Source organism: Apis mellifera, linkage group LG7 (genome assembly GCF_003254395.2).
Source record: "Apis mellifera strain DH4 linkage group LG7, Amel_HAv3.1, whole genome shotgun sequence".
In the NCBI taxonomy this organism is placed as follows: Eukaryota; Metazoa; Arthropoda; class Insecta; order Hymenoptera; family Apidae; genus Apis; species Apis mellifera.
In genome coordinates, this window is record NC_037644.1 from 12770238 (window position 1) to 12794557 (window position 24320).

The window sequence follows — 24320 nt, forward strand, 5'->3', positions numbered from 1 at the left end:
TGTAGTCAAATCCGATATTCATTATCCGTGTGTTCGTTATTATATGTATCCATACTTTCCGCCATTTTCGCAAGTTTTTAGTAAAATTAAGCGAGATCAAGATTAATCTTTTTTCATTAATTTTTAAAAAACACTATATTTGTACATGTTCTTCGTGAATTATAAAGATTTCACTGTACTTTTAATTTAATTGATTAGCAGAGAGAAAAGTGTATTACAATGATATAATTCAAATCTTTCTTTTTATTTTTCTGTGAGTGAAAATTGATGGATAAAATATTTTGAAATATATATTGTTACGTAAACTGTACTTTCTGTCTCCACGATACAATTGTTATCCGTTTAACATAAGTCGTGTACTAACCCAGTTAGACGTTCGCGTGCTCGGTGTTCACTTAACATTCGTTTAATTTCCCTTTCGTGAGATATACGATATTCTTCGAAAGATTTGCGCGGAAAAGATAAAGCCTTGTGTATTGTTTGTGTAACGCGTCCTTAAAAAAATGTTCTCTTCCCTCCGTTTCCCTTTTCTTTCCTTTCGAGCAAGAGAAATTGGAACGGTATAAACAGGTGTAAACGGTTCGCTTTCGCTCGTTTCACCAAGCGTAGCACCAAGGTTTCTTCCTTTGTAAAAAAAAACCTCCTTCCTCGAGCTATCGTATATTACGTTATAATCGTTATTACGATAAAGTTTTTTTCCCCTCTTATTTTTTTAATCAAACATCCCTTTTTAAATTAGAAATTAAGAGATAGCAAAACACGATATGCGATATTTCGATCTAAATGATAGATCGTTCTGCTCGATGATAATGTACGATAACAAAGTTGTTGAAAAAAAAAAATTTGGCAAATCTATAATACGCTACAATATTCGTACGAATAAGGGAAAAGATTACGTATTTTACGTGGAAATGTTCGATAATATTTATTTCAGAATATTTTGAATGATTTATTAAACGTTAAATAGAATGTTGATGTTTCGTGGAAATGCGCACGTTGTACGTTTTATGTTCAAAAGACGAGTGATGGTGAGTTGAGGAGAAACACGCGGATTTATGACCGCTTCTTCTCGGAAGGAGGAAAGAAGAAAAAGAAGAAAATGTAAAATATCGTTTTCATTATTTTTCTTTCTTCGACTATCTATCGAAGAGACTATTCCATAAAATGTATTCCACCTTTGATGTAAACCGTTTCTTTCTATCTATCACTTTGCTTGAATGATAATTTATTCCTGCAGATAATTACACTTGGGTATAAGATATGAAAATATAGAGAGATACTTTCTTTAATCAATATTAACATCGATATTCGATATAATGCGAATCTTTTGATTGTTATTGTTTAATCAAAAAGAAAATAATAATAATAATAATACATATTCTTCTACATTACGGAAGACAGAATTCTCTGTAATAACTTTGTAAGAAGATTCTTTGAATATTTGTTCTTGCAACAGGTATATTAAACTTCACTACTTTCTGAGAAAGATCGAGTTGTTCGTAAGATCGTGATTAATCGCGAGGAAAGAATAACTCGTTTCATCTTCTGGGAAATCGTGTGGAAAACGTTAGAGAGATAATTCTCGACAATAGTTTTCGGACGAAATTCCCGTTTTCCTTCGAATTTTGTCAAAATTTTCGTTCCGGTTTCCGAAAAGCCGAAAGCCAACCACTAAGCCCACCTAACGAATCGCTTCTTACTTTCCCAAAGAAACCACGTACACTGCCAAGAATAATATCTACTCGCGTCCCACATTTATCTTTAATGATTTAATTTTCTCGGTTATTTTTACGAATTTAAAAATAAGCGATAAATTATAACCGTAATGTCAAAATGTTTTATCGCCTCAAAAATATAAATTTTCATTTTACCGTAAACCGTAGGGTATTGCAGAAATTTTGTTATTGATTTTAAACCGTGCTTCTAATTTTAACGATATTTCCATCATTTTTCTTCCTATATATATTTCTTTCTCTAGTTATCATTTCAAGTAATAAATTTTCATTCAATCGAACACAGTGCATTCCCTGAAACCTTATTATTAAATTTCAAACGTATCCGTAATCGATGCACTTCATCGAGAAACACCGATCAATATAGTTCCTCCCCTCGATCATCACTTTTCTTACTGTACACACCCATATATTTCTCCCTAGAATATGGCAAGTATCCTCAAACTGCCAAACTTCCTGCGACTATAAACTCAATTAAAACCTTCGTAAACCAATCTTCCTATACTCTCACTCGGAGACTCGAACTGCTCTTAGAATCTCTATCTCCCTCTCGAATTACCCCAATAAGCCCTTCCCGTCCAACTTCCAGCTGTTAAACCATAAACAGACAACGTTTGCTTCGAATCATCCTTTTCCGAAAATCAAACAATCCCATCTTTCCATCGTCCGAAACGCCAATCTCATAAACAAACCGTTCTCCGGAGAATCGTCCACAACGAAATCTGTCTCTTTCCCTCCTTCGACGATTCTCCCTAATTCTATCCTCGTTTATCTCAGACAGCAATTTACTCATGCGGTAAAACGCGGAGGCAGGGAGAGGGGAAGGAAAGATATCGGTCGTGCTAATGTCGTTCCACTCCTCGAGCATGAGTTTTTTTCTCGTAAGTTTGTGCGATATCAAATTTCGCCTGTTTCGATGTGTTATGAAAGACGAGCTATGTCTCGAGGAGCAGAGATGGAATAAATACGTGTACAGCGGTTGAAATATTTGTATTCGTTGGATGGAAGAAGGGCCTGGACAAGTTTCTATATCTCTTGGAAAAATAATGATTTTTGTTGATTCTTAACTTTGAAGATTTGAGGATTCGATAATGTTGCTTGAAATTATTTCAGAAATTTTCCAGTTGATCGATGTTTTTTTTTGTATATAAAATATTTTACCTACGATTTTACATTTCACTTCTATAATATTAAATTTTAACAATCGTACGATTATTTAATATTATTTGTATTTAATAAAAATTTAATAAAAAATTTGATCAATTGATATCATTTGAACAATAAATTTAATAATACACACGTACAAATTGAAACCAGATTTTTTCGAAGATCTTTTCGATACTTTTATCGATTAAATGAGAAATTACAACAGATTCATATTCTTTCTATCAATAAAAAAAAAAAAACGAAAGAAAGAAAGAAAGATTCTCCAACGAATTGATCAAAAGTGTCTCACGAAATCTCGCCCAATAATTTCATCATTTTTCCAATTCCACAAAAAAAAAACACTATCGTACATCCTACATCGTATGTTTGCAATACATTTCGAATCTTTTCGAATCGAATCGAACGAAAGGAAAGAAAAAAGAGAAAAAGGAAAATACAATCCTGGATGGCGAGGGGAAGAAAAAAGAAAAGGAAGGTAGGGGGTGATGTGGACAGGATTTTTTGGAGGTTGGCCAAAGCCGTGGACACGAGGTTCGCCGAGCGTCGCCACGAGGCGTGCCGAGCTTCCACGACGCCTGGCGTCCCGACGTCGCTGCCCGACGAGAGGAGGAGGATCAGTGTACCGCGTAACGTCGTCGAACGTGCGTCGTCCGCGTGCCGTCGCCGTCGCCGTCGCCGTCCAATTCCCCTCCTTTTTGTATCGCGCTTCAACCTCTGTCGCGATCGAGACATGTGACGGGAACTTGAATTTGAAAGATGACGGGTGAATCGTTGGCGGCGATCACGTAGCAAGTGGTAAACGCGAGCCTGTGCCTCGAACGTATAATATCGTACGTTTTCGAATTTGTGGCAACTCGAAAGGGATCTCGATTTTTCAGAATCAAAAAAAAAGATTTCTTTCTACTTCCTTTACTCCTTGTTATATTTCTTTTCTCTTTATTTTTGAAGAGAGAAAGAGAGAGATTGACGAGAGACTTTCGTTCCCTCTTTATCTTATGGCTGCTCTTTTTTATCTGGTAGCGAAACGAAACGAACTTTTACGACAGTTTTTTTTGATGGTTAATATGAGAGCGCGCGTCGATGTTTTGACAATTTAACAAAGTGTAGATACAATGTTGCGAGAGAAGGAAAGGAGAAATCGTGGTCGTCGAGCAGATTATAAACTCTTTGGGATCTTAAGTCTCTTGGAAACCTTGATTCAGAGACTCGAAAAACGGTATTCGGAGGGAAAAAGTAAATTCGAGAAGAGTAAATTTTTCGGTGAATAGAAAAATATAATGAAATTCTCACGATGCATCCAAGTTATTAAAATTTCGATCGTGCGAAATTTGACGACACGAGAACTACTTTGCCGCTTACTACGCGCGTGTCACATGCAACGAGCATCGTCGATGATTTGGAAAATGGAATCTCGTGTCATAGTGATAATAAGATTGATATATATAGGGGAAGGAAAGTTTATTCCTTGATAAATATCAACGAGATGACTGTTTTCTTCCATGGAGGGGAAGCAGGAAGATGGGAGATCGATCGAATTTCCGCCACGATAAAACCCCATAAACATCCTCGTATAACGAGGGTGTTTGCAGAAACGGACGAAGATCGAATGTAACAGTCGTAAATTTCTCCAATTTATCGAATTATAAATACTTTCCCGATGGATGGATACGGATTTCGTTATCGAACGTTTTTCCAATTAAATTACACAATACCGTGAATACGAAATAGTTTTATCGTTAGTTTTATTATTTAAGTATAAGGAAATCGAAGAATTCGGGAAATCTATCGTTGAACGAAAAGTATTTTCCATCGATTCACGATTGAAATACAGGACAATGACGGAAAAATGTCCAATTTCAATCGTAAGGATCACATCGCTCGATTAAACGATAAGATTCGAATTCGAGACTCTTCTTCGATTTTACTCCTTTGTATTTTCGAAAAAAAAAAAATCGAGCAAACTTTCCTCAACGAACCCTTCGATTTCAATACTGATTAAGGGATAAAGACGGAAGCGTGCATTATAATTCGCGAAATTGATTATCGAAGCTCGGCTAAAAACGAAAAAGGTGTGCTCGCGCAAAGCTTGATCTCTTCCACTTAACGGTTGCGGTTGAAGCTCGATAAACGTGTGTCGTTTCCCCCGCCGCGAGTGGAAGGATAGGAGGAAGGAAAAAAAAAGGAGGAAGAGGATCGATACACAGTTTTCCCTGATAAAGGCTTTTTGTAGAACGCCGTTGAAAACGACGTTGACGTTCACGGATAGGCTGTAACATTGTAATAAAGCCAGGTTTAATTCCGGTTAAGCGGAGAGGAATAATACAATTTGCAATGTGTACATACTCTCTTATCATTATGATTCGGTCACGTCTTTTTTTTCTTCTTCTTCGAGAAGCAATTTTCGAAACCCTCTCGATTTCTTATTTATTTTCCATTCGATGAGTTTTTCTCACCCCACGAATTTTTCCAATCGCACGAAAATTCGAATCGATATTTCGTGAGATCCAATTTTTTTTTTTTTGATACGCATAAAATTTTTTTACAACAGGAAGAAAATATTGTACGTAAGGAATATCAGTGAATGTTAAAAATATTAAAAATCATGGCAAATGTGCGTAAAATATTTTGTATAAGTTTGATAACATTCGCAAGTGTCGTTTCGCTTTTATTTGGTAAATAATGATCCGCAAGTAAATAAACGTTGAAAATTTTCATTGTACATAATTTTCCATATAAATGATTACAAGTACAAAACCTGACTTTCTTGAGGGGTTGAGATTCACATATATATATGTAGAATTGAAATCGATTTTCTCTTTGAAATACCTGTTGAGTTTGACTCTCGGTGAAATTTTTTTCCACGATTTTGAGAGCATTTATGAGTGTGCGATATCTCGAGAACACGCTTAGGAAAATCTTTCTTCGTCGAAATCGACTTTTCCTGGTTTTTATCAATAAGAAATGATCAAATAGCAGCGAATCTCGTATTGATAATTCATAAATATTATATAGTTTTCTCTCGATTCCTTCGTCAATTCTCTTTTCAAAAATCGAGAGAGATAGAGAGAGATACAAATATTTCCATATCTCGTACTTTTTTGCAGAATTAAAAAAAGTTTATCGGAAATATACAAAATCTCGAAATACTTCGAACGTTGAATTTCAATTTTCGCAGAAAAATTAAAAAAAGAAAGAATTGCAAAAAAAAAATTTCTCGAAAGAATCTCTCGAGAGAATCGAATTTAAAAAAAAAATTTATTCGTCTTATTATATATCGTATTATCCTTTAAATAATCGAGATCTCGTTCGAAATCTGAAGCAAACGAGAGCGTCGCCACGATTCACGATTGTGAACGCGCCACATGTTGCTTCTTCACAGAGTTCGAACTTTCGCCCGTAGTCGAAGCGACTTTTCCACGAATCGTTCAACGCGTTCCCACCGTGTCGAAACTTTTAATCGAGCCCCGCCTGAATCTCGGGAGGGGGGCAAGAATCGAGGCGGAAACACCCCCCTCCTCCACCTCCTCCTCTCCCCTACTCTTACTCGAGGAACAATCAAAAACCCTCCCGCCGAGGAAATCGTCCCTCCTGATAATTTCTCCACGAATCGTCTCTCGAATCTCGTTTCCAAAAGGGAGGAAAAAGTGAACCAAAGAAAACTACTCCAAGTGTTCACCTCGAGAAGAAGAAGAAGAAGAAGAGAAACTATGAATTGAAAGTGGATCGATAAAAGAAATTCCCAAGGCGGAGGAGACGAGTTCGTTGTGCTTTTTTTTTTTTTTCTTTTTAAAAAATAGAGACTGTACATCGGAGATAATAATAAAGGAAGAGAAACAGAGACAGGAAGATTTTTACGAGCGAAGGAAGGAGTTGGTCGGAAAGGTTTTCGGAGAGGAAATCGTGGAAGGAATTGCTCGAAGGATGTCGGATAATTCTCTACGCCGGAAGACGAGGTCGGCCTCGATCTGCGCCCCTGGATTCTCCAGCATGGAGCAAATGTTGGAGGCGATGCCTCCCTCGGGCGCCAGGGAGAGGGACAAAGTGGACAGGGAGAAGGACAGTGGGAGCGGTACTCCCGACGGAAGTACGCCGACCAGGAGGCGCAGACCGGCGACCAGGTCTCAGAGTGCTCGTGTTTCCGGCGCGAATAAGAGCATCCGTCGTCGAGCGGCCGCTCAAGGTAATCAAGATCGTATATTTCTTCTTCTTCTTCCTCTTTTTTCTGAAATGCGTTTGAGGGATTTATTTGTAATGGAGATTTTGCTCGATGGGACGAGCGTCTTCTTTTTCATTTCTTTTCGAAAAGAAAGGAGATGGAGATTGGCGTGAAAGATTGGGGAATAAACTTTTTGGGTTCGATCCAATATAGGGTTCTTGATTTCATGCGTTTATTTTTTCGTCGCGATAAATTTAAATTATTGGAATTATTTTAAGAATTACGTTAACATTTGCATCATTCGTTATTACGTATAACAAATTATTTATATACGTAAGATTGTAGACAAGGATTTAAAATTGGACAAGGAGTTGTTTGTAAAGTCTTCGATCGATGAATTTATTTTTTTCGAGTGTTTATTTAATTAATTCCGTTTAATTTGCCCCAATGTTTCGAATTCTCCTTTTTTCTTTTATTAATATGATCCAAACAACCGATTTATGGTAGTTACTTTACGCGAAAAAGCAATTTGAATTAGACAAATATCGAGTGAAAATATACACGCATAACCGGTGTGTTCGAGCACATGTTATATTCCCTTTACATCGCTCTGTATTATTCGCAGAGTTGCCAGTTTCAATTCATAAGGATATCAATCTACTCTGCTCTAAATGAGTTCAATTTTCATCGATGAATACTAAATTATTTAAATTTTAAAACTCGTATTATTTTTATATACACGCATTATTTGCGATAAATTAATATTCGAACGCGTATCAGAATTGTGGACGATATATCGTTATCGACGAAAGAAGGCAAACGAGACAGCGATGGTTCGATGCGTCTCGCAACACCATCCATTTTTAAATGAACTTCTCGAAGGATGAAGCGACGCGACTTCCGCGCCACACTCGGCTTTATTCTTCGATTCAACGTCGGAGAAAGATCACCGAATACGCGTTGTAACATCTCGTTATTGCGGCAACGAGCGAGTCACGATCATCGCTGTACGTAACGTTTGTGAAAAAGAGATATGGAAGAAATTTACATGATAATCGATTTTTTATCGACCGCGGCGCACGCAGTTTTTTTTTCGTATTATTAATATTCGAACGTAAATTTTTAAGGGAAATCTTAAATTCGACGATTTTTTTTTCCAAGCAATGTATATATATTTTGATTATATTTTCCAACGAAATATTCGATTAAAGAATATGTATTATACGTAATTATCGAATCGTGAAATTAGGCAAGGAATAAAAACATCAAGTTAACCCTTTTACAAACCGTTCTCTCGACAGAAGATATACATTCTACATAAAGGGAAATTATAAATGAGGGAGCAAAGAGCAAAATGTACATTATCTCGCGCAAATTCGTATCACTAGTGACTGAACACGAACATTACACGTGTTATTACTTATTCATAATTTCATTCAATTCGATATTGCTATCACTATCGCAATTCCCCCGGAAATGATTAATTTAAATCTCGAGAGAGATTTAATCGCAAGCTCTTGAAACAAAATCGAACGAACGATAAATTTCGATCGATAATTCAAGGAAAATCTTAAATAATAATTAATTAGTGTAATACTTGGATGCAATTAATTCGTTTGTATCGTGATTTTATATGAGACGAAGGGAAATTTCGATCGATAATAATTAATTCTAATTCTAATTCAGAGACAGATGATACGGAGACGCTGAAGGCTAATTCTGGCGCGAACGAATCGCGTGGTGGTAGCAGGAACCGGTGTGTGCCGGCGTTCGACACCGACTTGAATAAGCTTCTTTTAGCCCACGAAACCCTTCGCGGGATCGTATTTTTGTGTTAAATGGGCCGGCCGCTTCCTCTAAGGTGCACTGGCATCGCGGAGGCCCGTTTCGTCTGTCAGTGACCCACTATCCAAACCGACCAGATGCCAGAATAGAAGCGTCGTGATCTCTCCTCCTCGACGTCCACGCGATATGTATGTGCCGTCTCTTTTTAAACGCTCCATCATCTCGATTATTTTCAATTTCAATGCGGGAATTAATTTTAATTTTCTTTTCCCTTCCTTTCTTATCAAGAGGGGAAAAAATTAACGAAAAAAAAAAAAAGATTTTGAAAGAAGCGAAATAAAGCGAAAGAAAGCGAAAATCTCTTTTTCACAAGGAATGATAATTTTCACCGAAATTAAATTTTCGCAACAGGAAGAGTTTCACTTTCAAAGAGATGAGATCGTAATTTGAAGAAACGGCGAATCTTTTATTTTCCTCGTTGCGAATAAAAAGATTTTTATTTTTTAGAATACGTGTCTCTGGTATTTAGTTTCTAATTAATCTCTAATTTTCATATATTTTCGTTATCTCACATACACGAATGTGAGTTTAAAATTTTATCAATTATGATATTATCTTTATGAAGTAACACGAAAATTTTTCGCATAAAAGTAAAACGCGACTTTTTTTTTTTTACGAATCGAAACATCTTGCGAATTTCCATCGATTTTTATCAATTTCAATTCAGATTAGAAAAAAAAAAGAGAGAAAAGAAAAAAAGGAAAATGAAACAAGAGTAATTTGATTTATGACATTTTCAAAAGTTACGAGTCGATATCGCGTTCCGCATCATTTTATCGAGATAGATTTCGTCCCCATACTCGTGGCCATACTTTTCCTTCGAGCGTTCTTTAAAGGGTTTGAAAAGGCGGTCAGTGGCGGAGGTAAAGAGTGGAAAAATTTTCAAAGGATCCACGCTCGACAAGTCAGTAGAGGGAAGCCATCGCGTGTGAAGCTGTGGTCAGGAGAGGAAGAGGATAGGGGAGATAGATGTGTAGATGACGAGAATATTAGAAATCTATCCTTGAAATCTTTTTATTCTTTTTTTTTTTTTTAATTCCGATTATTTTTAAGAAAGAGAAAAAGGAAATAAAAGTCTCATAAAAATCAATTATAGACAATGTTACTAATAATAAAATAAGAAGAATTGATAAAATTATATCCTTGATTACAAAAATTCGATAAAAAAATCTTACAATTTTAAGAGATAAAAAGATATGTGTATATGCACATAGTTGTATATTGTTTGCTCGAATGTTCCAGCTGCGCACCATCACCATCACCATCACGAAGGAACGGTCAAGTCCGCCCATTGCAGCAGCGAGCCCAGGTTGACCGACAATGACATCAGCCCCGGCCTCAGGAGAAGGGGGAGTCGAAGAGGACAAAGTATGCATCACAGCCATCACAGGAAGAGCAACGCGTTTCTCGACGTTCCTGACACCTCGTCTCAGATGCCCTCGAGGGAAGAGGGGGAGGACGAGGACAGTTACAGGCTCAGAAGCTTCAGTCTCACCAGCAAGGGTGAGTTTAATAAAATAAAAAAAAGAGTAAATCCAAAAAACCTCAAATCCAAATAAATCGTTATTCTCAAACAATTAGTTTAACATTTAAGAACGAATTCTTCTTCATTCTCATGATTCTCTGCCCTCGAATCAATCATTATTTCCACACGTTGAATATTTAAGAAAGGATTAAGAAAAATCTTCCTAATTCTCATCTCAAATTAAATATATTTTTATGTTTGACATTTAAGAAAGGATTAACAAAATCTTCATCTTCATCTATTCTCTTGTTAACAATTGATACATTGGACAATTAACAAAATCATCCCTCCTTTATCTATTCCGACGATTCTCTCGTAATTAATCGCCATCTTCGTAAATTAAACGTTCAACTCGTGGAGCTGATTAAGAAAAATCTTCGTTCCTTCTCTCCTTTTCCAATTCATTTTCTTTCTTCGATCCCCCCCTGTGAGAGAATCTTTCCACGGCCGGATACAATTACACATCGAAAATCCGAAAATCTGGTGATGGAATCGGGAGCACACGGTCGAGTATGGGGATCAACGTGTAAACGACTTTCACGCGCGCCGTTCGTTGGCTCTGAGAGCTCGCGTGAAGCGAGCGCGCGAGGAGGGAGTGAGGGGAGGGGAGAGCAAGTCGGTTCGAGGAAGTCGTATCCACGTCACAACTATAGATACTCTATTTTCGCTTATCTCGCTTCGCCTCTCCGCCCCCTTCCCCTCGCCACTCCTCTTTCCTTCTCTCTCGCTACCGCGAAAAACGTGTATTTCTGGCACCGTGTATTTCTCCTCACTTTCGAGCGCACGCGAGTTTCGTAGCGAAAGCAAGAAAGCAAGAAGAAGGCTCGAGCGACGATAAAGCTCTCTCTCTTTTCTTGTTCTTTCTGATTCTTTCCTCCTCCTCCTCCCTCCGTGGATGATTTCTGGAGAGGAAAAACGGAAGTAACGGAAACAATAAGGAAACATCGCGAGAAATTGTGGAGAGGAATCGATCGAGGAAGACGTATCGTTTTATTCTCGATAGAGATAGAGATAGTTGAGGAAAGAATTGTGTTTGATCTTTTCGCGAATAGAAGGATGCTTGGATTATTTTAATTCTTTCGTTTGTTAATTCAACGCGATTCGAATCGACGTGAGAAAGTATTTGATGAGTTATGTACGTACGTTTTTTCTCGACGAGGAGGAATCTTTTTCTTTTTTTTTTGTCTTCTAGATAGAAACGTTAAAGAAATGTTTGCTTGATTTTTTTGTGGATGAATAAGAGGATGCTTGGATTATTTTAATTCTTTCGTTTATTGTAATTCAACGTGTCTTTCCTTTTTGATACAATTTTGTCGATAAATTCTTCGTCTTAATTTTTTTGTAAAATATTATTTTTTAATAAGATTATCTCGAGAAAGGTTTTGCATACGTTTATCGCCTAATTAGCCAATAACCGGTTAAATTGTTGTGCATACGCGCGATCAAGCGTTAAGCGAAAGAGTTAATCGCGTTAATTTTATAGTCAATTGAACTATAATTTAAATCGAGAAGTAATTTCGAGTATTATTTCGCATTTTTGTACTTTGTTAATTTTCTTTCTTTTTATGCAGATATAGCGATAAACGTAGAATATTATTTTATTCCAATCGCGACAGTAGAACGTATCGCTCTTTGGTCAGACGTTATTCACTCAACATTGGGCGATGAATGCCCGGACGAAGAATTAATTTGAATTAATTTACATCAAAATTTTCTAAATTTCACGTGAAATGTTATTATAAAAGTTAAATTAGTATTAATGCGAAATTTATTTATTTTAATGAGCGAGAAATTCAATTGTTTGTTTTTTCAATTATTATGAACAGAGGTAAATTTTTTTTTTAGTAAACCATCCTCGTGAAAAATAAAGATGGATATTCTCTATCTTTTCTCCCTGGCTCTTTGGAAATTTGTTGAAAATTATCCAATAAACTTTATCTTATCTTTCTCCCTCGTGGAAAAAAAGGGAAAAGAGAATTTGAATCAAATTTAAGAAAATAAAATTCTTCCCATTCGAAAGTTTTTTTCGATTAAAATATCCAAGCTTTTCTGGATACTTGGAGTTAATTCGAGCGAGAGATAAGGAATGAAGTCGAAAGGAGGTCAAAAAATATAAATTAATCTTGGATTAAATGGGTGAATTAAAAACAATACCAACTACCTTCCCATTTATTCATTTATCCATTTTGAAAACGAAATATCTTTTATAATCCCGCGGGATTCATAATAAATACATTACACAGGATTCTATAATACTTTTTTATACCTTTATATTAAATTTTATCTCGTAAAATCCGTTCCAAAATTTATTTAAAATTTCTCCATAAATTTCACAATGTATCTTTTTCCCTTCCCCTCCTCGATCATTCTTCATTCTTCGTTCCATCCTCATCGATCTTCAATAACCCATCCATCCCTTCATTATTTTTCTTTTCATATCGTTTCGTTCGCGAATTTCACTTCGAGAGTTCGACCTCTGTCGAAAATATTTCACCACGCTTTTCGAGCCATCGAAATGAATTATCAATCACGAAAGGGCCAACGTTTTTCGAGACGTGTCTGATCCATTTCCAAACCGACATTCATCCTCCATCCGCCATTTTACGGCTGGCAGAAATCCCTATGAAAACAATTCGATTCGAATATTTATTGTTCCTTCGATCTTCCATCATCGATTATTCGGCTGAGAATAATCGTTCCACGAATTTCTCTCAGCCGAAAATCTTGGATCTTTTTTTTTCATTGAGGAGAAGCTCATCTCAAATTCGATTTCATCGAAGTCGAGCCAATAATTTTAAATATTAGTTGGAAATTTTATAAAAAGAAAAAGAGAGGGAGAGAATTAGAAATTGGAACAAACCAGAGATTTATCGACTCGAAGCTTCCTTTTATAATTAAAAAAAAGCGAAATATAGAGAAACACGTTTCTGGGGGCGATGTTTGAATTTTTCCTATTTGAAATTTTTTCGCGTTTCTATATATATATTCGTATATTTCCCCTTTTTGATAAAAAGCCGAGGCCGTTAAAAGTCAAAAGAAAATAGTTTCTACGCGGAATAAACATTTCCAGTTTCTTCATCCCAGTTTCATTTAAAATTTTCATTTATTTATCATTTACGTGAAAAAGTTTTCGAGGCAAATTCTTCTCCCATGTTATGAAAATTAAAACTCATATATATATATATATATCATCAATTTTATTATACGAAAAAATATAAACGTTAAATAAACAATATCAAAATTTTCCTCTACATATATATTCTCTTAAAAATTCTTGTAATTTGAATTACACTTTTTCATAAAAAGAAAATTACACAGCATAGAAGAAGATAAAATCCGCCGAAGCTCGTTTTTCTTTTTTCCAAAAGGGATGGGGGAAAAAATCTTTCCGAGGAGAAGAAAAATCGGAGAAAGAGCGACTCCTCTCGATCATTTAAGAGGGAAGATGAAATGTAAATAATCCTCTTCGCTTCGATGTTTAACGACTGGCTCAAGGAAAATTGACTCCACTGTCTTTAATCTAATCTGCGTCTCGATTTCTCTCGTTAAACAATTTCCTCGAGAAAGAGAGAGACGATGGTTGGAAGGGAAGAGGACATCTGCCTTTGAGCCATTTTAGATTCTCGAGTAACGCCAACAAGTTTATCGAATACACGACCCGCCGTGAAATTAATATTTCTCGTAGCTGCTAGGTATAATACAAATCTTCGAAATCTTGCTTAAGAGGAGGCAGGTAGTTGTTACGGGTATTTTACTCCGAATATGAAAGATTATTAAAATGTAAAGCGTTAATTAAATCGCTGTTACTTCAAGTTTTTACTTTTTGTTTTTACGTGAATAGTTTCGATTAATCGAAATTTTCAAGCTTCGTTCTCCTTCTCTTTCGAGAGAACAACAACAGTTTCTTGGCAAAGGAATTAATAATAAACTTTAAAAATAATAATAAATAAAATTAATAATATAATAACTAAAATTAATAATAAATAGTAATTGAATGGGTATCGATGAATAAATAGCAAAAATTGCTCCTATTAAATTGAAAGGACATAATGAAAATTTGACCAACAAAAATATGCATGAATAAATAATAATAAATGAATAAATGAATTTGATAATTCGTATTAATCCAGATTAGTAGTAAATGATGAAGTAAATTCTAAATGATCATCGAGACAGAAATATTTGAATATTTAATTTTTTAATCCATGTTAATAAAAATCTTTAATTAGTACAGAGATAATTATTGTTACTGAAGTAAAATATCAGCTTGTCCAGACTGAATAAGCTCAAACTTATAAATCCAAAAAATTCAATTCTTATAATATTGCGATAAATTATCCCCAAATTTCCAAAAATTCTTATTTTTTTCTCCAATTTTGATTTATCAGTGATTAAACGAAATCCAGGAAGAAATATAAAAAAATATAAATTATAATTCACGTAAAGATTTTAAAAAATGATTCCTTCCCGAGGAAAATATACCATCGAGCCGGATATAATTTTTCCTCAATGGGGAAATCCCATGATCGGATGACACGAAATTAATTCTTGCTCCACAAGATATTACTCCTTTTTAAGAATGAAAAGGTTAATCATACGCACGAACGAGAGAGAGAGAGAGAGAGAGGAATTAATTCACCTTCTATCTTCTTTATTACGATTTACAATCTCACATCTTTTCTATTTCGTATTTCTTGCGAATTAATTCCCTTCTCCCCGATATTTTTAAGCACTCCTCTTTATTTCTCTCTCTGCAACGTGCAATCTTCTAATAAAATTCCTCTCCGTTGAATTATCACGTCAACTTCGATAACTTATTAGCTTGCTGATAGGTGTATTTTTCGTGAGTAAATTTACCAAAGTTATTCTTCCAATTCGTGTTTAAACGTGTTCGAATTCGAATCGATTCAAAATATTGAAATGATTCATTCGGTTTTCCATTCCATTGACACTGTTCTTCACAGGTTTTTGGCCAAAGTTATTGGCCTGTGCGCTATTACTATCCATCTGTTAACGGTGTCAACTTGATTAACGAGAAATAACGACCATTTCCCCCTCTATCCGTGCCACAATTTGCGAATTCTTGTTTACGGTTAAGGTGGAACGAAAACGTGGGCAGCGGTGGCAATTTTCCCGGAAATTAATTCTCGCCTCGAGGCGAGAAATATTCAGAAGAATAATGATATCATCCCTCGAAAATCACCCAGCTTTGCTTCGTGTGTCGAAAATCTTGTGCGACAGACATAAAAATATATGTAATTTGGAAGGATGGAGAAACAATCGAATCAATATTTCCAATATCGAAAAAAAATGAAGTAAAATTCTCTCTGAATCGAATTATACATTTATATAATTATAATTCCAAAGATATTTTCAATAAGGGAAAAAATTGAAATAGATAAAATTGAAGAAGATTTTAAATTGAACTTTCGTCGAATAAGAAACTTTTGATGACAAAAGTAAATTGAAAATATCAACAAAAATTTCTTCCTTTATAAGACAATTTTGTTAAAAAAAAAAACTATTAAACTATTTCCTTGGAGAAAAATAAAAATTAATCTATCGAAACAATATATTCGAGAGACTCGAGACTATTCTATATTTGGATATATATATATATATATATATCTCGAACTCTCCAATCAATTCATCCCGCCGCGAATTTATCTCACGTGATAAATCAGCAATCGAAGGCTGCGTTATTACGTTTGACGTTTCCTGTTCGAGACACGGGCGGATCGTTCGTCAAAAATTGGCCGCCTAACAAATTGGATCAAGCTTAAGCGGTCGAGGCTACCCAGCTATCCTACCACGATATACGATGCCCGTCCCTCTCGCGCCAAAATAAAACGGGTGTTAACGGGATCGTTTATTTATTCCTCTTTCTTTTCACACGCCCGATAAAACTTTGTCACTCGTTCTCTCACGAGGGAAACAAACCACGTTCGATTTACATCGATTTCTTTTCCTTACACTTTCTGTATTCCTGTATCTTGGTACATTTTTTGAGAATTTTTATACGTGGATAAAAGATCCACGATTTATTTATCGTTTATATGTCTCTCAATAAAAAGTAACTTAGAGTTAATTATTTTATCAAAAAATTAGATTTATCGAAAAAGATCTCGAGACGATTTTTATTGATAATATAAAATATTTTTTTTATATTTTGTCAGAAAAGGAAGAAGTTCGAAATAATAAAAATTATATTGAAAAGGTATATAGACGAAGTTGTTCCGTCTATGCGCGAAATTTCGACCACCTGTTACGATTGAAATCACCTTTCTTGATTCACTGCCAATCCGCGCTACAGATCGTTAATACTCTATACTCATTTAACCCGCGAGATTCCGTTGTTATTACCGATCGTTTCGTCAATCGTGTTATTTATAATACACCGTTTGTGCAATCAAATATGCCCGGCATCGTTAACGAACATCGACGTAAATAAGTTTCTCGAACTTCCATTCTGTCATTGTTAATTCGAGCTCGATGGGAGGCGAAATAATAAATTTTGACACGTTGGAAATTGGGAACAATTCGTGAGAGAGTGCGTGTGTGTATGTGCGTGTGATTTACACCACGTGTTGCAAAGAACGATGACATTCGCGTTGATCCGTTTTGAACCGATAACAAAATATAATTATTATTTAATTTAAAAAAATTTCTCTCCTAATGTATTTGCCATCCATTTTGAGAATTAATCCACGAGGAAACAAGCGTTATAGAAATATATGTAATATGTAGAATATATAGAAGTTGATACGAAACGTTCGATAGAATTGATAGGGCTTTGTTTTCGAGCGGCTAAAAATGAGACGAGGAAGCTCGATGTCGAAACCAATAAGTCCGCATCTCCACAACCCTTCACCAGATCCCTGGCTCGATATAATTTCTCGACGCCAGACGATGACATCAGCGAAATTATTCCCCTTCATTTCTTCTTCCTTAATTTCCAGTATTCGCGATATCGATACTTTGCCTAATCGTGAATCATTTCCATCGAATTGTACACCCATCGACGATTTTATATTTAAAAACGCTTTCGTGGAATTAAAAAAAGAAATAAATAAAGGAAGGATTTTAGGGTTAATTAGATTTAAAATTGGATATCCATTGTTACTTGAAAACTTTTCTTCTTTCAAAGCTCGAATTAATTGATTTTGTTCTTAGCTTGAGAAGGTACTCTTAATTTCAACGTACGTATGCAACACGCGCCTTATCCGTCTTTAGCCGCCGATATCTCGATTCAATTACTACGTGAAATATTTAAAAGATTCAAGATGCTTTTTATCTCAAATTCTTATTTTCGAACTCTCCACGTGCAAGAGTACAACTATCTATAAAGATAGAGCACCTTCATTTTCCTCAAGAATGTGAGTTTATTTCAAGAACGCTTTGAACGAGCTTAAAATTACCGATTATGAACGAATATATTCTAAAAAGTTTTGTATTCCTTCGAAATAATTCTATTTCTCGAGACAGCGAAACCGCCTTTAAACCATCGTCTAAATCAAATTCGATTCTCTCTCTTTTTCTGAGGCGAACAAGGGACCCGTGAAAATGAATCTCGTTCGTTTAATTAACCGAAATTGAATTGAATCAAAGATCCCACTTTCCGCCGCGAAAACGAAATATCTGAAGTAAATACTCGCCTCGTCTAACTCGAAGCGCTCTCGGGTATCGAGCGTTCGCCTCGACAGACCGTCAGGATATTCGTGAGGTCAACGTACACGGCGCAGAGGGGAGGGGTTGAGGCTCGACGTAGGTAAACACAACGACCCGGCTAACGTTTCGTTACTATAGAATAGTAAATAATATCGATTCGAGTCGCTACACACACACACACACACACACGCGCGCGCGCACGCTATCCTTTTTTCCTCTTTTTTTTCCCCTCCATTATTCTCCATCCACGTTGTTTATCAGGGGATAGTCCGATGTTTGGTCGCAGGCTCGTGCGCTGTCAGGCTTGTCGATAATTAAAATGTCGACCGATAGTTGGTCGCAGGGACCCGGGTTTAAATTCGACTAAAATTGAAAACTTTCTAAAGTTTTCTTTTTTTTTTTTAATTCTATGACGAACATGTAATATAATTAATATAGACGAACTTGTGTAACGAACATTTGGCAACGAAGAAAATGTTTTAAACATTTTCGTCGATGAATTTATTATCATTGGAAATTAAAAAAATATTCGCAAATGGAAAATTATCACATATACTAATTCAAAATGACGATAACCTCGATGCATAAGCATGGAATCCAGAGAATTCTAAAGTATCGATATAATATGAAAAATTTTTTCATTTCTCGTAATAATGTAGACTAATTTGTAATAATATTTTAATTCAATGTATATACAAGTTATATCGAAATAATTTTTACTGTGGCCGAATGTTCTAATTATAGCTCTCTTCTGTTAGTATACGTAGCTACGCGTGGTGTCAGGATCGTCGACAAAGCGCGTGAAGTGGGGATACCGAAGGATCTCCCCTCTTGCCCCCGTGCCGTCCTGCGAGACGCGACTTCTTTTCACTACACAGCTACTTCGCGTATTATAGTCGCGTCGAGAATAGACACTCTTCCTTTTAACAATGTACGAAGGTTATGCCCGACTTTGCATTCAGGAAATATTCGCGTTCTATTTATACACCCGATGTATCAACCGATGCAAATTTTCTATTCATATTCCGCGACGTGACATTTTTAAGAATCTCTCTCTCTCTTCTTATTATTAAAATATAACGTAGGAGATGAAACATCGAACAATCGGACTGCGATAAACGAGTCGATTGAGATTAATCGTTCGACGATTTCTATCTGGCGACGTAGTATCTCTTTTCCAAGAGAGAGAGAAATATCTCTAATGGGGAAACGCGGAGGGACGATAAAAAAGATGGGGAGTGGAACGATAAAATATTTCGCGGGAATGGAGAATATATAAACTGGACGATATTACTCGGATCTTCGTCAAAGAGAAATGAAGAGCGACAATTTCAGCAACAAGTCACTCTCGTCTCTTCCCTTTGTTTCTTTTATTTGTTCCACTCGTATTTCTATCATTCGTATATATATTATACTCGGACATTCGCTTTGACGAATATTTCGAACGAACATGGTCGACGATACGTGATGAAAAGATGATCCATAAAGAGAGAGAGAGAGGGGAATATCTCTCGGTAAAACGTAACGGACGGACGTAAAGTTGCGGATGATCGTCGATCGATAACTCGGCCGCCATGTTTCCTCTCGTTTGTCTCTCTTCTTCCTCTTCGTCCGTTTTATTCTCTCTGTTTGTTCGAACGTTATTGACTTTTGCTTTCGCGCCAATATTTAGCAAAGTAATTTCGTTAATATTTTTACTTTTCCAACGAGAGATAATGTTAATTGAATTTAAAACGGATCGATTAATTTTTCTAATTCCGTTTTTCTTTTTAATTCTCTATTAACCTAAAATTATTTAACAGCGGTTAGATAGAAATGATTTTAATTATTTTTTTTTTTTGAGGAATGAAAATATATTTGAAATCGTTGATTTATTTATTTATAATATATCTGAATTATTATTATTCGTCGAAATGTCACGAGCATACGCAGACATCTGAACAATAATTGCATGGCAATTCTAATAACAGGTAGAAAAAAAAAAGAAAATATCAAGTCGCGAAACAAGCGGTCAAGTTTATTTTCATTCTTTATTCATCGCGTCCCTGTTAAATATTTCCTCGACCTCGGGTCGCTGGCCATGCTTTTTCTAAAACGTTGATAATAATTTCAAAATTTCCACTTTTTACAACGCGCTGAAAAATATTTTTCGGATCTTTTTCATCGAAACGGGCCGTATCTTAATTTAATTCTAACAACAGTCCTTCCTGAAATTTATGCTTCCTTCTACTCTGCTAAACACGCGTTACAATTTCTTATGATTAACGATCCTCTAATAACGTACAACGGCATTACTTTAACAATCCAATTTTAATAATGGTGCTTTTTGAATCACGCAATCTTTATCTTTCATCCTTTGTTCTCATTTATTAGAAAATAATAGAATTCGTATTTCAATAACAATAACCATTTATCGATCATCTATGAAAATTAGAGAAAATTTTCCACGTATAAATCGATATGAAAAAAAAGTCTATAATTATACTATTTAATAAATGCGGTATTCTACTATTATCGTTAGAAAATAACTGATGAAGTTATAGTTAAAAAAAAAAAAAAATAATCCGATATTAAAAAAATATTTTTCATTTGAATTTTTTTTTCGCAACTTATTTAATTATCTCTCAGATGATATTGCAATTTCGAAAAAAAATTGAGGAAATTGATGAATTAGCGACAATCTATCGGTAAAGAAAATGCGGGGGGAAAAAAAATAAACAAATAAAATGACACGATGGTTTCCCCAACGATCATCGTATTAAAAGTTTTAATTAAAATTGGAACAATGCAGTGGTATCGCGGTGGTTACTTCCACCTGTCAAGCCTCGGTTGATTGATAGTACGGATATAACGATTTGTTGACATTGCCACGGGGTAGAAAATACACCTGCACGCACGCATACGCGTGCACGCGTATTTTCTGTCACAAACACTCACGATGAAATTACCGGTCCACCGATATATTTATAAACGGTGGTGAGCACGAATATGAATAACGTCCCTTATTTTTCTATCTGTTACAACCTGGTATTTAATGTTTACCCAACACCTGTCCTGTTTCAACGATTATGCGTTTAAGGGTTTTCTCTATTATTTGTTAATCAGTTAATTCGTATTCATAAATCGATATATTTTTCTCACGTGACTTGTTATCCCTCTTGCTTCCAATTCTAATCTTCTGTTTTGCCCTCTTTTCCTTTTTTATCTCGTTAAAAGGAATAATTTTTTGTTGTTATTTATAAATTTTGACATGAAATTTATTTTTACGATTCGAATATTGTCAGGAAAAAAGAAATTTCACGAGAAAAGGATCCAATATATTTGGGGATTTTTAATAATTCTAATTAAAAAAAAAAAAATAAATAAAAATTGGAAAGGATAAATATCTTCGTTTCACGTTTTTCGATTCTAGTTGCCGCGTCGTCCATCTATTTATAAAGAGAAACTTCTTCACTCGATAGGGAAGCAAAATTAATATAATCATCGAATGCGTTTGGCCGCGATGATAAAAGTTAAGGAAAGGGGCGGTGGTGATCTATCTATCCCCCCAAAAATAGACTCCATCTTAAAAATAAAGCCAGGGCGAACCCCTGGTTAAAAGGAAAATGCCCGTGTTTACTACTAACAAGGGCTGCTGCCACCTTGCCACACGGAAAATTATTAATTACAAGCTTGGCTAGCCGAGTGAAATAAAATGAAAATTTCTTTCAAGGTTCAACGAGCATCCCCTCCCCCTGTCGAACACTCGTTTGTACTGTAACGTGTCTTAGAACAGGTGGTGGTAAGGGTGTGGGGTGGAATAATGAGAATAACATTTTCTATTTTCGATTGGTGTTTTTTTCTTCTTTTTTCTTTGAGAAAATAAAATCGAATTCTTATAACCAAATAGATGTAACGATCACGTTGAATAAAATTAATCTCTTCGAGAAAAGAAAGAATCGCATTTATAGCGAATTTATTTGATAATTCTGATTTTAACGAAAGTTTGCATGTATATAGAGAAACGTAATAATTATTTACTCATCGATGAGAAATATTTCTAAATATATAATAAGGGAATAGATCGCGAAATGATTCTTTTGAAAATAAAGAATATAAGGAATATTAATAGGAATAAATTACGTTACATGGATGTCGATGTTTTTATTCTGCTACGCTGAACGCTCGCTATAGACAGCGATGGGCAAAATTAAAGTTACGAATAAAGTTACTTTCACAAGTTACATTAATAATTTATCGTTCAAAACAATAATAATCGCGAATAATTGTAATGTAAACGAGGTTATATGAAAAGCGGATCAATTATAATAGGAATATTATAGAAATATTATTCGAGCATTTTAATAAGTAATTATTCAAAGTAAGTTTATTCGATATTTTTAACTAGTTACTTTTTCAATATTGGGTTGATACACCCAACTCTGGTGATGCGAAATAGTTAGGTTAGGTTTGCGGCACTAGATTTTAATTCTACCGAGGAAAAGTAGCACGATCGGTAAAGTAGTTTGTGTTCGACTCTAATTTGAAAAAGAAGTGATTGATATGTTTATTTATGTGAACAGTGATGGGGAATATTTAATAGTTGAAATAGTTACGAGTAAAGTTACATCGACAAAGTTTATCGTTCAAAAATAATAATCGGAAATAATCGTAATGGCAAAACGATTGAGGTTACACGAAAAACGGATCGAATATATAATACGAATATTCGAGCATTTTAACAAGTAATTACTCGAAGTAACTTTATTCGAGATTTTTAACTAGTTACTTTTTCATTATTGGGTTAACGTCCAACTCTGTGATCGTGGGTGATGCGAAATAGACTAGGTTAGGTTAGGTTTGCACTTTACGTGAATCGTGATGGGCAAAATTTAATAATCGAAGTTGCTTCGATAATTTATCGTTCGAAACGTAATAATAATAATTGCAAATAATTGTAATTGCCAAATTATTATATGAAATAAACTATAATAAAGCTACGAATAAATGTTACTCGAGTTATTTTAATAAGTAATTATTTAAAGTAACGTTATTTTTAATTACTTTTTCAAACGTCCAATTCTGTCGCTACGTTTCACGGCGGTTTAAAAAGAAAAACAGACGAAAGAGAATCGAAACAGCGCGTTCAATGACATCCAATTCGTATATAAATATACAGAGATATGAGTCGCGCCTTTGCGTATATAAACTGAACGGTGAAGTCGATCCTCCAAATTCACGAATATAACTTTGCCAATTTTCTTCTTCGCAACGATTCCATAGATTAAATTTTCCTCCATCTCCATTACAAAGTGCTTCGAATTCCTCTGTTTAAAGTGATATTTCTTCTTCAAAAAAGGAAAAATTGTTCGCATATATGAATCTATATATGTATCAACAAAATTTTATCGAGGATTTATGAAAAAAAAAGTGTTCTCAGTGTTCTCTGAATATTCAATACAAAAATCGATCAAATTTCATTCAATATTTTCAAATTCGATTTAATTGAAAACGAAGCTTTGAAACCCTGCCTCGAGACACACTCGACGCGAGTTCATTTAACCAGGGTAAAACGCAATATGCCTGCGCGATATTGCGCCTCAAAGTAATGCCGTAAATCGGTCTAAAAATATATCCGAAGAGATACGAGGATAACCCTTTCCCTCGCGCCTCGCCGTTTTCTTTAACCGCGATAAAATTTCGGTCCACGGATGGATTTTATTTTCCGATCCGTAATTTTCATTTCTCATCATTTTTAGAGATTTTTTTCGAATTTTCACGCGACCGGATGATTTTCAAGATTTTCCCATTTTCCATTGTTTTATTAGAATTCATTTTTGAAATTAAAATATTATTTAGAAAAATTAATATTGTTTCGTATTTCAGTTTACTCAAATTTTTCGAATGAATTTGAGAAACGAAGAAAAAATTGTAAATATTCTATAAAGATCAATCCTTGTTCTTAAGGAAAACAATAAGAATTATTGATTAACCAAAAATATTCGTGAAATTCGTGTTATAATCGGAGAATTTTTACAAACTTTTGCTTTATTCCTATTGCATCTTTAACTTTAATTATTTTAGTCAAATTAATCAACTTAGCCAAGTGAAATAATCGACAAAAATCTATGCAACGATAAGATCGAAAAGGGAAAACTCATCATTTATCACATTAATCGATTCTAAGACCCGAAACAACGTCTAACAACATTCTCATCATTTTCGATCCTAATCACTTCTCTCTCTC

General features: G+C 35.0%; 1 protein-coding gene across 1 annotated transcript in view; it reads left to right on the forward strand.

Annotated features, from left to right (window-relative positions):
- Window positions 1-3509: 3509 nt before the first annotated feature.
- The window catches only part of LOC100576948 (GTP-binding protein RAD-like), a 64647-nt gene continuing 43836 nt past the window's right edge, over window positions 3510-24320 (forward strand). The window contains exons 1-3 of the mRNA XM_026441660.1: window positions 3510-3730; window positions 6280-7080; window positions 10144-10404. Of these exons, the coding sequence (XP_026297445.1) occupies window positions 6822-7080; window positions 10144-10404 (520 nt within the window). The 5' untranslated portion in view covers window positions 3510-3730; window positions 6280-6821. The remainder of the gene's footprint in view (window positions 3731-6279; window positions 7081-10143; window positions 10405-24320) is intronic.